Here is a 16,041-nt window from a genome sequence, read left to right as displayed (position 1 = left end):
GCAGGTACCCACCTGCTTTCCTTCTCCTTCCCTGACCTTGCTGCTCTGAGGAAGCCAGGGCTCAATAAGCAGATTTACAGTGTTTGTGTTACTTCATGCATCACCCTGGCCTGGGATTTTGAAAGCAGAGACAGGGGCCTGTGTGAGGAGTGAGTTGATGTGGATAATGTCTGATGTACACAGGATGTTAATCCCAATATCCTGCTGGTAACTTGAACGAGCTCAAGAAACTGCCATTTTCTGCTACATCTCCTCAGGTGAGTGCAATCCATTATTGTCCTGCTGCTCCTTAGGAAATGGGAGGACAGGAGCCAAGACAAAACCCATTCCTGTGCTCTCTTCAGCTCCAGCTCCAGGGTCAGCAGAGATGCACAAGGGGGGCTGCGTGTGAGCCACGTGAGTTGCTTGTAATTGTGGCTCCTTCTCTTATGTGATAGTGTGGCTCCAGCTATGAACTAATTATTCCTGCCTCTAGGCACTGTCTCCTGGACAAAGCAGGTGTGTCTTGCTGCACTGAGCTGGGGAGGGAGGCCAGGGATGGATGGCAAGCAGCAGGATCCCTTCTGTGGTGGAGGGAGAGACGTGCACACCCTCGAACCTCTGCCTTCTCTATGAGCAGCACTGCACTACCAGCCCCTGCACTCAGGAGGGCAGAGCCATAGGACAGGGACCTGATGGGATTTCCAGGTAGTGCTGGGATTCTCTGCACGCTGCTTTAGTGGGGTTTGTATGGCCCAGAGGTCACAATGTGCTGTAATGGATGGGTGGGCACCTGGCAAACACGACTACATGCTCACTTACTGGAAATAGGTGCTGGTGACCGCTTGAGAAAAAGAAAAATCAAGCCTGTGGTAATGGCTGAGCATTTCTGACCTTTGCTCTAACATTTCAAATTTGTTTTTATTGCTTCTAATTGGCCTTGCTTTGGAGCATGCACATTATCTAACTGTCAGGGCACAGGCTGTCATTATCTGCTGGGTCATTTGGTTTGTGTTCTTTATGATTGAAACTTGTCAGGCATTCCCAGAAAATACTGTGCTCCCCTTGCAGTGTCAAACATGGAGCTGGTTAATTGTGCATCCCTGAGAGTGAAGCATTGGGACTGATCAGGCATTGATTGTTTAGCTGAGATGGACACAATGGAAACGTGTCTCCTCTGTTTGGAGGGGAAAGTGCAAAAATTAGATCAGCAGCAACACAACAGCAGCCAGATTTCTTAGTCTCAAGGATCAGAGGTTACCCATTTTCCAGCCTTGATGACTCATTTTTGATCCCACTCACATGGCTTAGATAACTTTATTTTTACCTCTGTTTGCAATTTAAACACCAATTCTCTTCTATTTTGACTTTCTTTAATACACCAGCTGCAAAGTCACTAGTTCAAATCTCCCCACCTTGCCTTGCTTCACGAGATGGAAACAAAAGTCAAGAAATGTGTGTGTGAAAGAGCTCAAAATGCCACAGCAGCACAAATGTGCCCCCACTGGTGGCTCTGCAAACCTCAACTTGTCCAAAACATCAGCCCAATTTGTAGGTCTGCTAATTCATTTCAAGGCCTTTAAGATTTGCAAACAATTAGAAATCCAGGTGCTGTTATTTTGGATGTGAACACTACATTCAGAGTAGGGCTTGTCCTGTTGATGGGCTGGGAGAGCTGCAGGCAGCAACAGCAACATCCCCAGTTTTGCAGAGTAAAAACAAGCTTTGCTGGGAACACCAGGATGTTACACCTCAGTGTGAATTATGCATCTGCTGTATTTAGATAGAAGCAATTTTCCTGTTGAAATCAGAGGTTGGCATTTTTTTTCCCATGGGGTTCTGTAACTCAAAATTGTGTTGAGATCAAGCATGTAGCAAAGGCTTTTTTAGCTGTAAAGGTGAATGTATTCAGATTATTCAAGTGGTGATTTTTTGGATGTACAATTAGTTGAGTGAGAGATGTGGTATAAATTTGGTATTGTAATTGCTATGCCTCTGAGATTTCAATTTGCAAACCAGTTTGCACGGCTGCACGATTAACTGTTGTCAGTGCAATGAACATGCAGCAGAGCTGTGCTTTGATTGTGACTGTCAATTGGCTGTATGTCCAAAAAAAACCACTTTGCCACAAGTCCCTGATGTGAACCAAGTGGTTGATTCTCATGATGCTTCAGTTCAGTGGACAGCTGAAAAAGGCCAGTGTCTAAAAATCTCACCTCTAAGTGCTGGTGGCATGACAGGATTTCCTTTTCCTATGTTAACCAAATCAGGAAAAAGGAAGTTTAGGACCCATTTTTGTCCTCTTTTCATATTTTGCATTATATTTTTTCCTTCACTTGCATAGAGCAGTGTGGGAATGACACTCAGCAGTGCTGCTGGGTGACTGGAGTGGGTGCAGAGAAAAGGGGACCAGGAGCTGAGCCCTGCCTGCCCACCCAGTGCTGGCTGTGCCCTGGGAGAGGGCAGGAAGGCTGTCAGCAGTGACATGGGCAGTGCTGATGCAGCCCCAGGGCAAGGGATGGGCTGCCAGGCTGGCTTTCTGATGTTTTTCGTGAGTCTCCATTTAGATCACAGCTGCTGCTGTGTTTGGGTCTCCAGTGTTGTCTAGGAACATGTCAATGTAATTAGACACAGAACCAGAGAAAATGCTTGTTCTCACTTCACTGTGCCTTTCAGGTCTCCCTCCCAGGGTCCTAATTTATTTATTTTTGTCTCAATGTTTATCTCTTCAAAATACCACTATGCCTTAGGTTGGTGATTGAACTGTAGAGATGCAGTAAATGCTGAACTGGTGGCAGCTGTGAGAGTGGGGAGGGAAGGGCTGGTGGAGGTAAAGCCCTCTAAGCCCTGGGCCCCATCAGCAACTTCATTATTACAATTTTTTAAAATGTATATTAAAACATCCTTGTGCAAATAAAAGCAGAAGTATTGAAAACCACACACTTGTGTGGCAAGGAAGGCAGGTTTCTCTGTGTCACTACAGAGGAGCCCAATTCCTTGGGGTGAGTCAGGGTGCAGGGATCAAGAAAAGTGGGGTTCCATTAGCTCTTTTTAGCTCTTCCCAGGTCTGCAGCGTGGCCTTTGGCAGGTCACTTCACTTGTGACACGTGACATGGGTGTGTGACACGGATGTGTGACACAGCTCCTCTCCCTCCCGGTGCCTGAGGCTCAGCAGGGCTTGGTACAGCACCAGCACCAGCACCAGCCTGGCCAGGCTCAGCAGCTGCCCTGGGGAATACAAACACTGACCTCAGAGGGAGCAGATTGAGAGCTCAAAGAGCATACCAGGCACAAGGAGAGAATCTTCTCGTCTGTGTCTTGCCACAAATAAGCAAAGCTGGCAAAGCATGGCAGAGGGGCCCAAGAGTTCCCTGAGGGAGCACCCTGAAGGGTGACTGGAGCCCCTTGGCTGGTGTGAGCAACACTGACAGCACAGCTTGATTATCTTCCTTGGGATGGGAATGGATAGTTGGGTTTGCTGCTTGTACAAAGGAGAAGCTGTCTGAAGGTCTGTCTGCAGGGGTTGGTGATGGCTGCTCAGAGGTGGTGTTGCTCTAGGGTGGGTGTGGAGGGACCCCACTCTCCAATGGAATCCCACAGGCAGGCTTATAGGGCCTGCCAAAGATGGTTCCTCTGGCTCCTGGTGGCAGTGTGTGACTCAGAGACAGCTTTTCAGTCCCACTGAGAGCCACCAGTGCTGGCAGGGGCTGTGAAGGGAAGGTCCCTGCTCTGGGACACCCCAGTGCTGGCTGAGCCTCCCTGGATGAGGATGGTGCTGCAGGACCCACACCCTCTGCAATTCAGCCTCTCATCAAGCAAGGCCTCTGGACATAATGGTGTGAGTTATGACCCCTTTTCCCCAGGCCTGGCTCTGCCCAGACAGACAGACAGACAGACCAGGGCTGAGGTTGTCTGGTCACTTGTGCCCATCTTGCTGTGAGCAGTGTGCCAGGACCCAGAGGGAAGAGGGGCAGTGAGAGTGGCAGGCTGTAAGATGGAGGATTTTAATTACAACCTCCAAGCAAAATGGCTCTATAAGTAAACAGAACAGAAATGTTGCAGAATTAACTGTTAACAGAGATTTATTTTTCCTTAAAGTAGCAAAAATTCATCATGCACACTGTAAACACATACACAGAGGAGTGTTTGCCTGGGAAAGGAGTAATGAGACTTAGTTCCTTATCAGGAACTGAAGTGTTACAAAGCAAGTCTTTCCACCAGATAAGCTGTGGGAAGCTGGGGAGCTGGTTCTGTGGTGCTGGGCTGTGAAAAGCTCAGTTCTTACCCTGTGAACTCCTGGGGCATCACTGCAAAAAGCACTTTGTATTTATCACAACCCTGCTCCTTTGGAGGCCAGTTATAGAACTCCCACAGCTCTGCTGGGGCTGCAGCCTGAAAGGGGCACTGGAAACTCCAAACTATACTGACAACTGAAATTTGGCATGAAATTTGGTTAGATAATTGGAGTTAGATAATTGGAGTTAGAAAATTGGAGTTATGGGCCCAGTAGCAGTATCACATCCTTGTGGGCCCTTTGAAGGCACTGGTCTGGATGCTGGAAGAGCTGGCATCATGAGCTGGGTGTTCCCTGGCCACACAATCAGTCTGTCCCCAAAGACTCTGACCCAGCTGTGAACACCCCTGGCAGTGGGGGCAATCCAGCTGTGAGCAGATGTGTGAACCCAGCCATCCTGGGAATGGTACATGCCCCAGAAGGAAATATTCACAGTGAGAGGAGGGCTGTTCATGAGCACAAATGAAGGAGAAAACAGTGGGAAGGGCTTCACCCAAAGAGAAGTGATGGGATCCTTCTCTTGGAGAGCTCAGAGCTAGCACAAAGCCCTTGAAACCTCCTGGAAGGACTAACCCTGCTCTGGCCAGAGAGGGATGGCACCAGCTGGTCTTTAACACCTTTAATTTGTCTCGAGCTGCCAAAGCCTTCCTCACAGATGCATTTCACTGTGAGACTTCACACACAGCTTCTCCTCAGAGCTCACCCCACTCACGCTGACCTGCTGATGGAGCACTGCAGTGGCTGACAGCCCCTGTCCTCTCTCTCTTCCCTTGGCAGGAAGGACAACGTGCCACCCTATAAATGCACTGCCCAGCGGGGCCCAGGGAACAGCCACGCTGGAGGAAAACCTGACAGGAGGAGCCAGGCACATCTCAAGGATTCGTCTGTGTCCACACGCTGAGAGAGGAGAGGAGAGGAGAGGAGAGGAGAGGAGAGGAGAGGAGAGGAGAGGAGAGGAGAGGAGAGGAGAGGAGAGGAGAGGAGAGGAGAGGAGAGGAGAGGAGAGGAGAGGAGAGGAGAGGAGAGGAGAGGAGAGGAGAGGAGAGGAGAGGAGAGGAGAGGAGAGGAGAGGAGAGGAGAGGAGGAGAGCTGTAGGGCAAGGTGGAGGAACACGTCGCAGTCAGGAATCGATGATGTTTCTCTTTTTTTTTCCCTCAGACAAATATTTCTAAGATAACAAATAGTCCAAGGAGCAAAGAGGGAGAGGGAAATTAGCTAGAAATTTTACTATTGATTCTTTTTTATTTATAGATGGTGAATCAATTTCAGGGCTTTTTTTTTTTTTTTTTCCCCTATCTGTGAGGGGAAAAAAAAAAGAGTGAACTGATAGATTTGCAGAAATCATTTGTGGTGTCTGAAAAGCTATTTATTAAAATGAAAAAGCCTCTCCTTCCTCCATCAGTCCCCTTCTCTCTCTTTAAAGGGGTAATCCATACGATGAGCTAATGAGGGAGTCCTGGCTTCTCTACTGTACCATCTGATGTCTCCCCTTTTAGTGTTGGGCCCTTATGCCCACTGCATGTGCTAGTCCTGTTAGCTTGCATTAAGAGAGCCTGATAAATAGCTTCTGGGAGCCAGGCAGGTGCTCCTCAGTGTGCAGTTTATCATCCACTGCATGGCTGGGTTTTTTTCTCTTCTATCAGATCATTTGAGGAGAGGGGTCATGTGAGAAATGGGACTGTCAGGCTGCAGGTATGAAACTTGCTGTGAGACCTGTCCAACAGGCACAGACAGTGGTCCTCCATCAAAAACTGTTTGGGGTCTAGAAAGACCAGACTTGCCAACAGATGTATGACTGAGCCAGAGTGAGTCAGGAGTAGTGCTGAAAGGGGGGAACAAACAGTGTTGTGTAAGAAACCCCAAGCAAAACCTCAGCACCTCCCCGTTGGATGGACAGCATGCAAAATGTCTGCTCAAAAGCCACTGTCACCAAGTCTTGTCTCCTGCAATGTGTGACCCTCTGAAATATCTGGCCTTGATTCTCAGACTGGAGACAAAAAGAGGATGACCCAGAGTGGAGTGTGAATGTCTCCCAGGGGATAGAAGGGGAGAATGCACTTAGAAGTGCTTCTTCTCAACCCATCAGGAGCCTTGGGAAGAAGCTTCTCTACAGCCTTCTGCCAGGAGCTGGGCTGGAATGGTGGCTGGAGGCAGAGAAGGTGCCAAGACCCAGCAGGAAAGAGAGGGAAAGGATGAATGAGACTGAGGGTGAAAAAAGATGAGTGAAACATGACTGAATGAGCTCCTCTTGGTGTGGGGTGGCCCTGAAGAAGTACTAACCCCAGACAGTGTTCTCTAGTAAAAGAAATGTGTAGGTTGTCCCTCTCCTCTTTCCCAGGACAGGAGTGCCATGATCCAGGAACAGAGTCAGGCTGAGCTGGCTCCCACATCCCAGTGGACCTCCTGGGAGCCACTGGCGAATGGTTTCCATCCAGTTTGCATTACTGCAGCCAGAACGAGTGAGCAGTGACAAAAGCTTGGTTCTGCATGCCTCTGAAGAAGGACAAGCTACTCAGGATCTGCCAAAACTTGAGCTGAATGCACCTGTGTATAAGCCATCCATTAGCTGGACTTTCCTTAGTTGCTGTCTGACAAGAGGAACTCACTTGAAAGCAAGAAGGAGGTATCCCACTGTAAGGAAAATGATTTAAAACACCAAGCAAACCTGCTACCATCAGTATTTCAAGGTGAGGGGGTTAAACTGTGTACATTTTTGGGGAGAATAAAATGCCTTCATGTGATGAATTCCAAGGCATCCAAAAGGCACAGTGCTGGCTCTCTGTCTCCAAAAGCAGAGTAATGAATAGCAGTGACAGTGTGATAATTAAAATGACCTCTTGGAGATATGGATTAGAAGGTACGCAGGGGGGCAATAAGTTCTCCTTTGAATTAATCTAGTGCTAATTTATGACTATCATTGGGTTTTATAGGGTTTTAGTGGAAGACTTTCTAAGTTGGTTTACTGGAGTTAAAATGTTCTTTCGCATGTTCATTGCAAAAACACTTGGAGAATTCCTCACTATTTATTTTTGGATGTTACTATTTATACATACATACATACATATATATATATATATGAGAGAGTTTCAATATTTGCTTAGCTGCTAAAAAGACTACTCTAGAAATATGAATAAAGTGATAAAAGCAGCTGTGGAATGAGCGTGTTGTTTCATTTCCATTTCTTCCTCCTCACAGGCTCCCAGATCACTTCAAAACCAAGACAGCTGGATTCTGGGAAGCCCTTGTGCTGCCCTGCTATCAGCTGTCAAAGGCTCCCTCTGTCAGACTTGCAAAAGTCAATATTTTAAGTTTAATAACTGGATTTTCCTGAAAATCACTGTTTCCACTTCTTCCTTGTCTTGTGCACAGGTATCTGCCCCACAGCCTGAAATCTGTAGGTCTTAGGACAGACCTAAAGTAGTTTGCTCATCTCTGCCAGAGATGCTGCCTTTCTGCTGAGATATTCCAACCTTCCAGTGGCACAGGAAGCACAGATTGGAGACAGCTACCCATATGGGGAATGATGACATCCCATTTGTCAAGTCCCATGGTGCTAACCTTCCCATCCTCTCCACCTGCCCAGCAATGCTGTAACATCCAAACAGAAGGTTATCTGCCAAGAGCATCTGCCTTGCTCTTCAGCCAGGCAGCACGCCCGTCCTGGAACCCATCCTCGTTCCAGAATGTCTTGTTCAAGCTCTTTGCTCTTGCCTCCCTTTTCATTCCTCTTTCAGTTTGTCTCTGGCACTTTCTGGCTGAGCCACAGTTGCCAGTACCCAATTTTTCCATGCTGAGATCCCAGTCACATCTCCCCTGAACCCCATAGGCAGAGCTGACTTTATGGTGCTTTCCTCAGAGACCCATGGCTGCTTTCAGGGATCTCCAATAAACCGTGCTTCTTGAAAGCTCTCCCTGACCATCTGGGGATGGGAGCCTGAGCCTTTCTTTCACCAAGGGGTCTCTGCTAGTTTGCCTGAGGGTTTACATATCCCATTTTTTGGGGAGACTAGCATGGGAGGTTAAAATAGGAGACCTTTTGTTCCCAGCCTCTAGGTCCCTTTTCCTCCCATGTGAGTGCTGAAGTTCTCTTCCTCCACCTGAGCAGGCAGATCCTGCTTCAGAGCCTCCTTCTGGCTTGCCATTAGCCTCTTCTTCCTGGAGATGATCCGTGTCTCAGATGTAAGTAATGCATGCTGAACTCCCAACAGGAATTCCTTATTAGTCACTTGTGTCAGGACCAAGGTAAGGTGACACCAGGGATGCTGACAGGTTCAGAAGCCAATATGGGTCCAAAGCTAGGCTTTTATTTGGACAGAATGGTATTTACTCTTAAGGACAAAGGCACATGTTTATCTGAACACAAGTGGAGGGCTTTTCTTGTGAGGGGACCAGTGGCCCATTGCAAAGCCCTGCCTGCCTCTTCACATTCCCTGCTCTGGGGAGCTGCAGGGCTCTCCCTTGGAGCAGTAGCAATGTATTTGCCTCCCTTCATACAGGACTGGATGATGAATATTAAAGTGCTGAAATTAACTTGTTTTCCATGCATTCTGCTCTCCTGACAAGAAAATCCCACTACAAACCCCTGCATGGGCAGTCTAACTGCACTGAAGTAGACCCTCACTGTGAGGGGATTATATATTCTGATTGGGGCTGAGTTTGCAATTATTCTCTCTGCCACACCAAAGACCTTTACTGCAGAGCTGCAAACCAGTTATAGGAACATGAAATGCTTTGACTTCTTCACTAGGGAAACATTAATCCAATCACAGGTTATGTCCATTACAGACTATGGCAATACTGTATACAGGAATTCCCAGGAGAAGGTTCTACAAAAATTGGAATCTCTCTATAACCATGTTATGAAATTTACTGGTGTGGATAAAATGGGCAGAGTTAAAATTACCAGGCTGGCTATCTCTAAAAGACAGGTGAAGTCCGCTGGCTATCATTGCTTCGCAATATTACAAATGGAAAAGCCCTGAAGTAATTGAATAACACATCTGCTGAAAAAACCTGTGAACTGCTATAACCTAAAGATAGACTGCAAGGAAACAATGTAGGTACAGCACCCAGTTAAAAGGAAAAAGATGCTTTCCTTACCTGGTGCAGGAAGATATCGCAAATGCAGGTACAGATTCTCTCTTTGCCTCCTAGATTGCGTGTGTCTATGTGTGTGTGCTCTATATATTTGTATGTGTGTGTTCGTGTCTACCTACCTCTTTCTTTGCACATAAAAATGAGTTAAACCAGGTTCCTCAGCAGCCAGGGGAATGGTGCTGGATGGGAATGATACATAAGCAGAGCTCACTATGTTTCTTTTCCCACTGGAGGCTGCAGAAAACAATTGGCATGGCTGGCAAAGGAGCTGGTTTCCATCCCCTAAAATCTCTCTGTCCTTGTGCAGAAAAAAGATTTCAAAGCACTTTACCAGAGTTGATGGAGGTCTTCCCTGTGCTTTAGTATCAGTATTCAGTGATCTATAACCACATTTTAACAGCAAAGAGCAAGTTCCCTGGCTCCCTGCAAACCCAGGGCTCCAAGGATGGACTGCTGTGGCTGGGGCAGCACACAGCCCCTGAGGGGAGGATGGGCACAGCCTGGCCACTGCCTCCACATCACCCTGTGAGTGCAGCCACATCACCTCCAGGCATGGACAGCACAGCCAGAGCAGCAGAGTGACTCTCAGCAGCAGAGTGACCACCATGGCCTCGTCCCTTCTCTGCAGGTGAGTGCTCTGGGCACTGGGCGTTCGTGGCGTGAGAGGGGATTTCAGGACAGGCCAAGACCCCTCCTGTGCCTCTGCCTGGCATGGAGGAGCTCCTCTCATGACTCATCTTCCTCCCCATCTGGTGGCTCTGAGCAGAGATCCAAGGGCAGCTGACGTGGCTGTCAGGGGCTGTCACAGCTGCCCAGTATGGGGAGGTGTGATTTATTTCACATCTCATGCACCCCTCCATGGCAGAGCAGCACACGTGGAAGGATGAAATACTTTGGAGTGCCTCTGGAGGGCTCTGAATCCTCCTGTGGAAGGAACACAGGGGAGACTGGGAGCATCAGGACTGATGGGCATGGATGTAACAGATATTTTTCTTTTTCATTAAGTCTTTCATCAAAAAAGTTGTTTATTTTCAAAAATGTTTTAAAGAATCCAAATTTGTGAAGTATAAAAATGCTGCTTTTTCAGTAAAGCGTGAAATTTACTGTCTGGAAGCAATGGGAACAGAAACCAGACAATTCAAACTGCACTACCAATAGCCTGTGTATCTGAAGGAAGGTTTTATTTGGTTTGGAAGAAAAGAGTACTAGAGCAAGTTATGCCATTGGGGATGAAGTCTTTCTCACAGCCATAAGGGAGTCAATATCCTACTGTGATTCTCTGTTATGTACACAAAATTACCCTGGCTATAAAGAGCCCCCTGTTCATTTTGCACTTTTAGGCTTGTTACCCCTGATACTTTCAACCAAAGCAGCCTGAACAAATGCTAAGGATTTGTACTTTTTTCCCTTTGGTGCCTGGTGAAGGCAGGAAGTTTTTGGGGGTTGCCCCATGCATGTATTGCAAAGATTGATGAGGCTTGTTCTACAGCATTTAGGGCCCATTTTAAGGCTGGGTTAATAAATCTCCAGAAGTGTGATTATTTTAGGCCCTGAGCATTATCCTTGTTGTGTGATGCCCCTTCCAGAGCTGCCATGAGCACTAAATCTGCTGGCTGGTGTTCACAAGTCTGAAGGCTGAGCACAGCCCTGCAGGGAGACAGCAGGCTCTTGGTGGGGATGTTGTTTTCTGGCAAATTCATGTTGTACTTAGCACTTAATCATTTCTGTGTCCCCTAAGGCAGATTTCTTTTCCCTCTCAGTCGGTCACAGCCCTGTCACGCTCCCAAAGAGTTTGAGCAGCTGATGCTGAGTCACCAAGTGGAAAACACAAAGTATGTCTGAGGAGGCTTGACTAAGAAGTAGGAAGAAGAGGGTAGAAAAAAGGGGGAGAAGCACAGTTTAACTTTAGCTGAGGAAACTGGTTAGAGCATAAAGTTGCTCTTGAGCATGGGAGTCTTGAGTCCTCCCCTCTTCTCCCTTTTTTGGCATGGGAACATGGGTCTCACAGAGATTGTGATTCAGCCTCCAGAGGATGAACCTTTGGTCTTTTTAGGTGAAGAAGCATTTTGCTATTTTTAATAAAACCAGGATTTTAACTTGGAAATCTTGACTGCAACTTTTAGCTCTTCTATGGATCAGATATTGCAAGATTTAGGATAAGGTGAGGAATATTTATCTCTGTGATTCATGTCTGCCATCCGAACCCCCATGATTTTTTACCTCATACTAATGTTGCCTTATATATCATTTTTTCCATGTGAGGAAACACCCATTTCTCACATGGTGGCCCAAGACTCAGGCAGATGAAGTGAGCTGAAGCAGGGCAGAAGTGGGTCACAGAGCCAGGGAGGGAAGTGAACGAGGCTCCATGGGTGAGTCACAGCAGCCTGTTGAGTGATGGCCATGGATGCTTGGCTAAATCATCACAGATGCTCCCAAGGCAGTGTTGGCAGAGAGTAAGCAGTAATTAATAATAACTGTTAAATGCAGACATTTCATACCTCTCAACCTTGCAACAGGAGAAGGGTTTTTGCAGAATACTTCCTTTTTACTCACTCTCCCGCTTCATGTTCAGTACACTCTGTTCCTGAACCAAGCTGTCATTCAGCCATACTGAGACTTCCCAAGCCATTCATCTGAGGATTTCTGCCTGAAATGGCTGTAATAATCAGAGTCCCCAGGTTATCATTTAGTTCTAAGTCCTTGATATAATCAGGAAATCTCTGAGATGAGAGCTTGTGTGGAAAGCCACATAGAGAAATACCCTAGAAACCCCCACACCACTTCCTTCAATCAGTGCAAGTTGCCACCTTTTGGGGTTAATTTTTCTTGCCCAGGATATATTTGATTAAAAAAAAAGTATGATTTCCTAAGCATCCTCACACAACTTGAACATATTTTCACTCTTAATACATGTATGTAGCGCAGAATAAGGCCCAAAATCTAAAAAAACAAAAAATCTTTATTTAGGTATTGCAGATTGGTCCTGAGATGATGACCTGGAGTAGTTTTGCCATGAATGGCCAGTTTTGCTATGTCCTGCCTCGTGATGCAGGGGAGGCACAAGGCATAAGAGGGACAGAATGATGGTGTAAAAATCATGGTCATAACCAAGTTCTCCCTTTCCAAGTTCAATCTGGTGCAACTGGTATTTGAAAGAAATTATTTGCTGGTGCAATGCCTTTTTTAAACAACTTACACTATACTTTTTAAATGCGTATTTGATTTAAACCAGCCCATATGTGGGTTGGTTTTAGAAAAAAAAAAAAAAAGAGATTTTTCTTGATTTAGAAAAATAGTGACAATCTGCACAGTCTGAGGGCAGAGGTGGAAACCCAGCCCTGTTCTGAGCAAGGTTCCATGCAGCATGGGACATGCCAGGTCAAAAGGAGGGCATGTTCTGGGAAGGGGAACATGTATTTGGAAATCACCAAGGGCCATCAGAACAACTAGTGCTGCCTAGGGTAAATCTGCCTGAATTTTGTTCCAACCTCCTCACCATTTCAGTGTCCAGACACCTGCCCTTGGCTGTCCCAAAGCATCTTCCCCTGCCTCTGGGGAGATGGGAGTGCTGTGTGCTCCTGGACAGGGCATTAACCAGAGGAGCTAAACACCACGAACCCCTTGTGACTGCCTGCCACAAACTTAACCAAACCCAGCAGGAAGAAGAGGGGTGGTAGTCTAGTGAAACCCACACACAGACAGAGCCAGGGCTGCTTGCTATGAACTGGGAATTTCTCCATCCCATCTGGACCACTTGTGGCATCAGAAAAGCAGTTCAGCCACAAACCAAGCCACGAGGCCATCACTCATCAGCACACAGCACTGATGCTACTGCAGAATAGCAGGAAAGGCTCTATCCCCATCTACTTTTAAATCATCAAGCTAATAAGTACCCTGGATGATAAGATGTAATCTTTTAAATGCAGTATGGATTTCTTCCCTGAATTATGCATGATAACATCTTTAGGCAAGAGAGGTTTTTTTCCTCTCCTAGAAGAGAAATCTTGTGGTGGTGGTAATCACTATTTTACAACAGTCTCACCTGGGAAAGGCTCCCCATTGCTGGGCAATCTCTGCTGGCTTCCTGGGGGTGTGGAGCCCCTGGATGGTGCTAGAGCATCTCCAGGTGATGGGAGGCTGTTAAACCCACTGGTTCAACAAGCTGGTGCTGGCCTCCAAGCAAAAGTAGCCTGTTGAGGAAAATCAAGAGGGGAAAAAAGAATGAACACTGGGATCTCAAAGGTGACTAGGCAAAATCAGATCACATCTGGTCACATGCAGCCCCTGTCTGGGCCTCACTGGTTCCCCAGGGGGGCAGTGGGGACCACATGCTGCACAAGAGGCAAAGGGCACAAATTAAAACAAATATATAAAATTCCATCTCAATGCAAGAAAGTTCTTTTTAACTGTGAGGGTGGTCAAATGCTGGAGCAGGCTATGGAGTCTCTACCCTTGCAGATATTCAAAACCCAGACAGATACAGCCCTGGACAACTCCATGTAGGCCTGGGCAGAGGAGATGGACACAGTGATCTCAAGACCCTTTCCAACATCATTCATTCTGTGATTCTGTTTCCTGTTTCTTATACATGATTTTGACAATTCTTCTGGCCATTTCTCAGCAATTACACCATTTTGCAGGGTAATAATATAAATATTTGGCTCTCGTGCACCATTTTTCCCTCCTTGATCTCCAGTGCTTTTAATGAGGGTTGTAGCTCACAATCCCCATTGATCGGCTGAGGCACCCACAAACCAAGGGATTTGCTTAAAGATATTCAGGAAAATTGAGGGCAAAGGGACCAATCTCCAAAGTGTCACCTCCCCTTCCCAGACCAGTGCTGCCACTGCAAGGCCTGTGCAAGTGGTATTTCCAGGGAAATTTCTAAGCACCCAGTGACAGCAGAGGATGAAGGTTCAGGAGGCAGCACTCTGTTCACAGATGCAGCCCTTGGACTGCAAATCCCAGCAAAGGAAAGATGTTCCTGTGTTTTGCCGGGGAGCAGTGGTTGGTGCAGGCAGCCCTGCTCCGCTGAGCTCAGCTGAACCACAAGCAGGCAAGCTGGTGCTCCAATGGAAATGTATCCACAACTGGTAAAAACAGGCTTTACCCATCAGTGCTTCAAGCTACAGGTCAGGTTTCTGTGCATCACATGATTTTTTATTATTATTTTTTTCCCAGTGTCCTGGTGTCAGATTTGGCCAAGCTGCAACGCATAAAAACCAAAACATTTTTTCTTAATAGTACAATTATTGCTAATCCTTAGAGACTGATGTTTGTAATAGCATAAAAATCATTTTACTAAAACTGACATTGCTGTGATTTTACATCTCAATGTATTTTGATCTATAGGCAAGTACACCTTAAAAAAAAAAAAAAAATCTGATTTATCTCATGGATAGTGAAAACCAGACAGAAGAGCAGATGTGTGTGCATGTCTACAGACACACAAGAACTGAGCTCCCCTTTAAGTACTTGCTTAAATCCCAGGTCCTAACAAATAGGAATGATCTTGTTACTCCTTTGGTGAGCTGAATAAATACGTGGACTGTGTTTGTATGGAGCAGAGGAAGCAGGCAGTGGCCATTTATGGATGATTAATCACAGCCATGTATTCTTTATTTCCTATTTAGGGGTGATACAGTGGGCTGAATTCTAATCAGCTCTCTCTGTTGCAGGCTTTCATGTTTCTGCTTTCAGCAGTTAACACTTTAGAGATAGCTGAAGTTAAATGAGCAGAATGGCTGTGGATTGGGATCCAGTGTGTGGGCTCCTGGGAAGTTACACTAGAAACGGGCACAGATAATAAAACCTCCTAACAGTGAGCTGAGCCCAACTAAAACCGCTTCTGATCCCAGATATGCACTCACTACCTAATAAAGTTATGAAAACCAATGCAAAACAGAACAAAATGCTTCAACTGGCACACAGGGAACATTCCTATTTGGAGGTGCTTTACAGCTGATATACACTGTATACAGGGATAGTGGTAAGCAAGTGGAAAAGTGGAAAAGGGAAGTTCAGCCTTGTGCCCCACTCATCAGCAATTCCTCCAACAGCAGGAATGCCTACAAATGAACACAGGGTTTTAATGTTTTCTGAAAAGGTTATTTGGTAGGTAAAGCTGGATTTTCTTAATGGTCAGGACTGGAAACTACCCCTGCCTGGAGGGGCAATGCTGCCCTCCCTGGCCTCTGACTCTGGTGTAGTTGTAGTTCAAAGGATCGGCAGACCAAGCGCTCCAAGGTTTCAGGCAAAGCTCAGGAAGGCTTAGTTAGGAATTGTTGCACAAATGATTCCTCCATTCCTCCTTGTTTTTTATTTTAAAAATGCAGTATGTCAGAACACTCTTCAGCAGAGACACGATCTTCACCCCTTAGTTCAAGAGTGGAGAGAAGAATAATTTTAACAGAGCCAGAACCTCTTCTCCTTGCACGATGCTCAGTTTGACCTTTCCAGCACTACAGTGCTATTAAGATAAGAATCATGTACTGGACCCTGCCCTCAGTCACACCACAGCACACCTGAATTTGGAGTCAGTCCACTCAAGTAATTAGAATTGACTGGGACACAGACTGGTGCAGGCAGCGTTTGATATTCCTGGCATTTGTAGTGCAGGCAGTCGGTGGGATCCATTACCTCAGCCACACCTGCCCTCGGCGCGGCGC

The 16,041-nt window shown here is 46.5% G+C and overlaps 1 protein-coding gene across 3 annotated transcripts in view; it reads left to right on the top strand.

Annotated features, from left to right (window-relative positions):
- The window catches only part of LOC139594494 (BEN domain-containing protein 5-like), an 885,873-nt gene extending 878,453 nt beyond the window's left edge, over nt 1-7,420 (top strand). For all 3 annotated transcript variants that reach the window (XM_071436695.1, XM_071436694.1, XM_071436692.1), the window contains one exon: nt 5,051-7,420. In XM_071436695.1, coding sequence (XP_071292796.1) covers nt 5,051-5,174 — 124 coding nt within the window. In that variant the 3' untranslated portion in view covers nt 5,175-7,420. The remainder of the gene's footprint in view (nt 1-5,050) is intronic.
- Nucleotides 7,421-16,041: the final 8,621 nt, after the last annotated feature.

This window comes from Agelaius tricolor, unplaced genomic scaffold (genome assembly GCF_023055355.1).
Source record: "Agelaius tricolor isolate 1412-34295 unplaced genomic scaffold, bAgeTri1.0.p SCAF_11, whole genome shotgun sequence".
Lineage (NCBI taxonomy): Eukaryota > Metazoa > Chordata > Aves > Passeriformes > Icteridae > Agelaius > Agelaius tricolor.
Note: the sequence above shows the minus strand (reverse complement) of the source record. Positions and strands in the feature narration are given on the sequence as shown.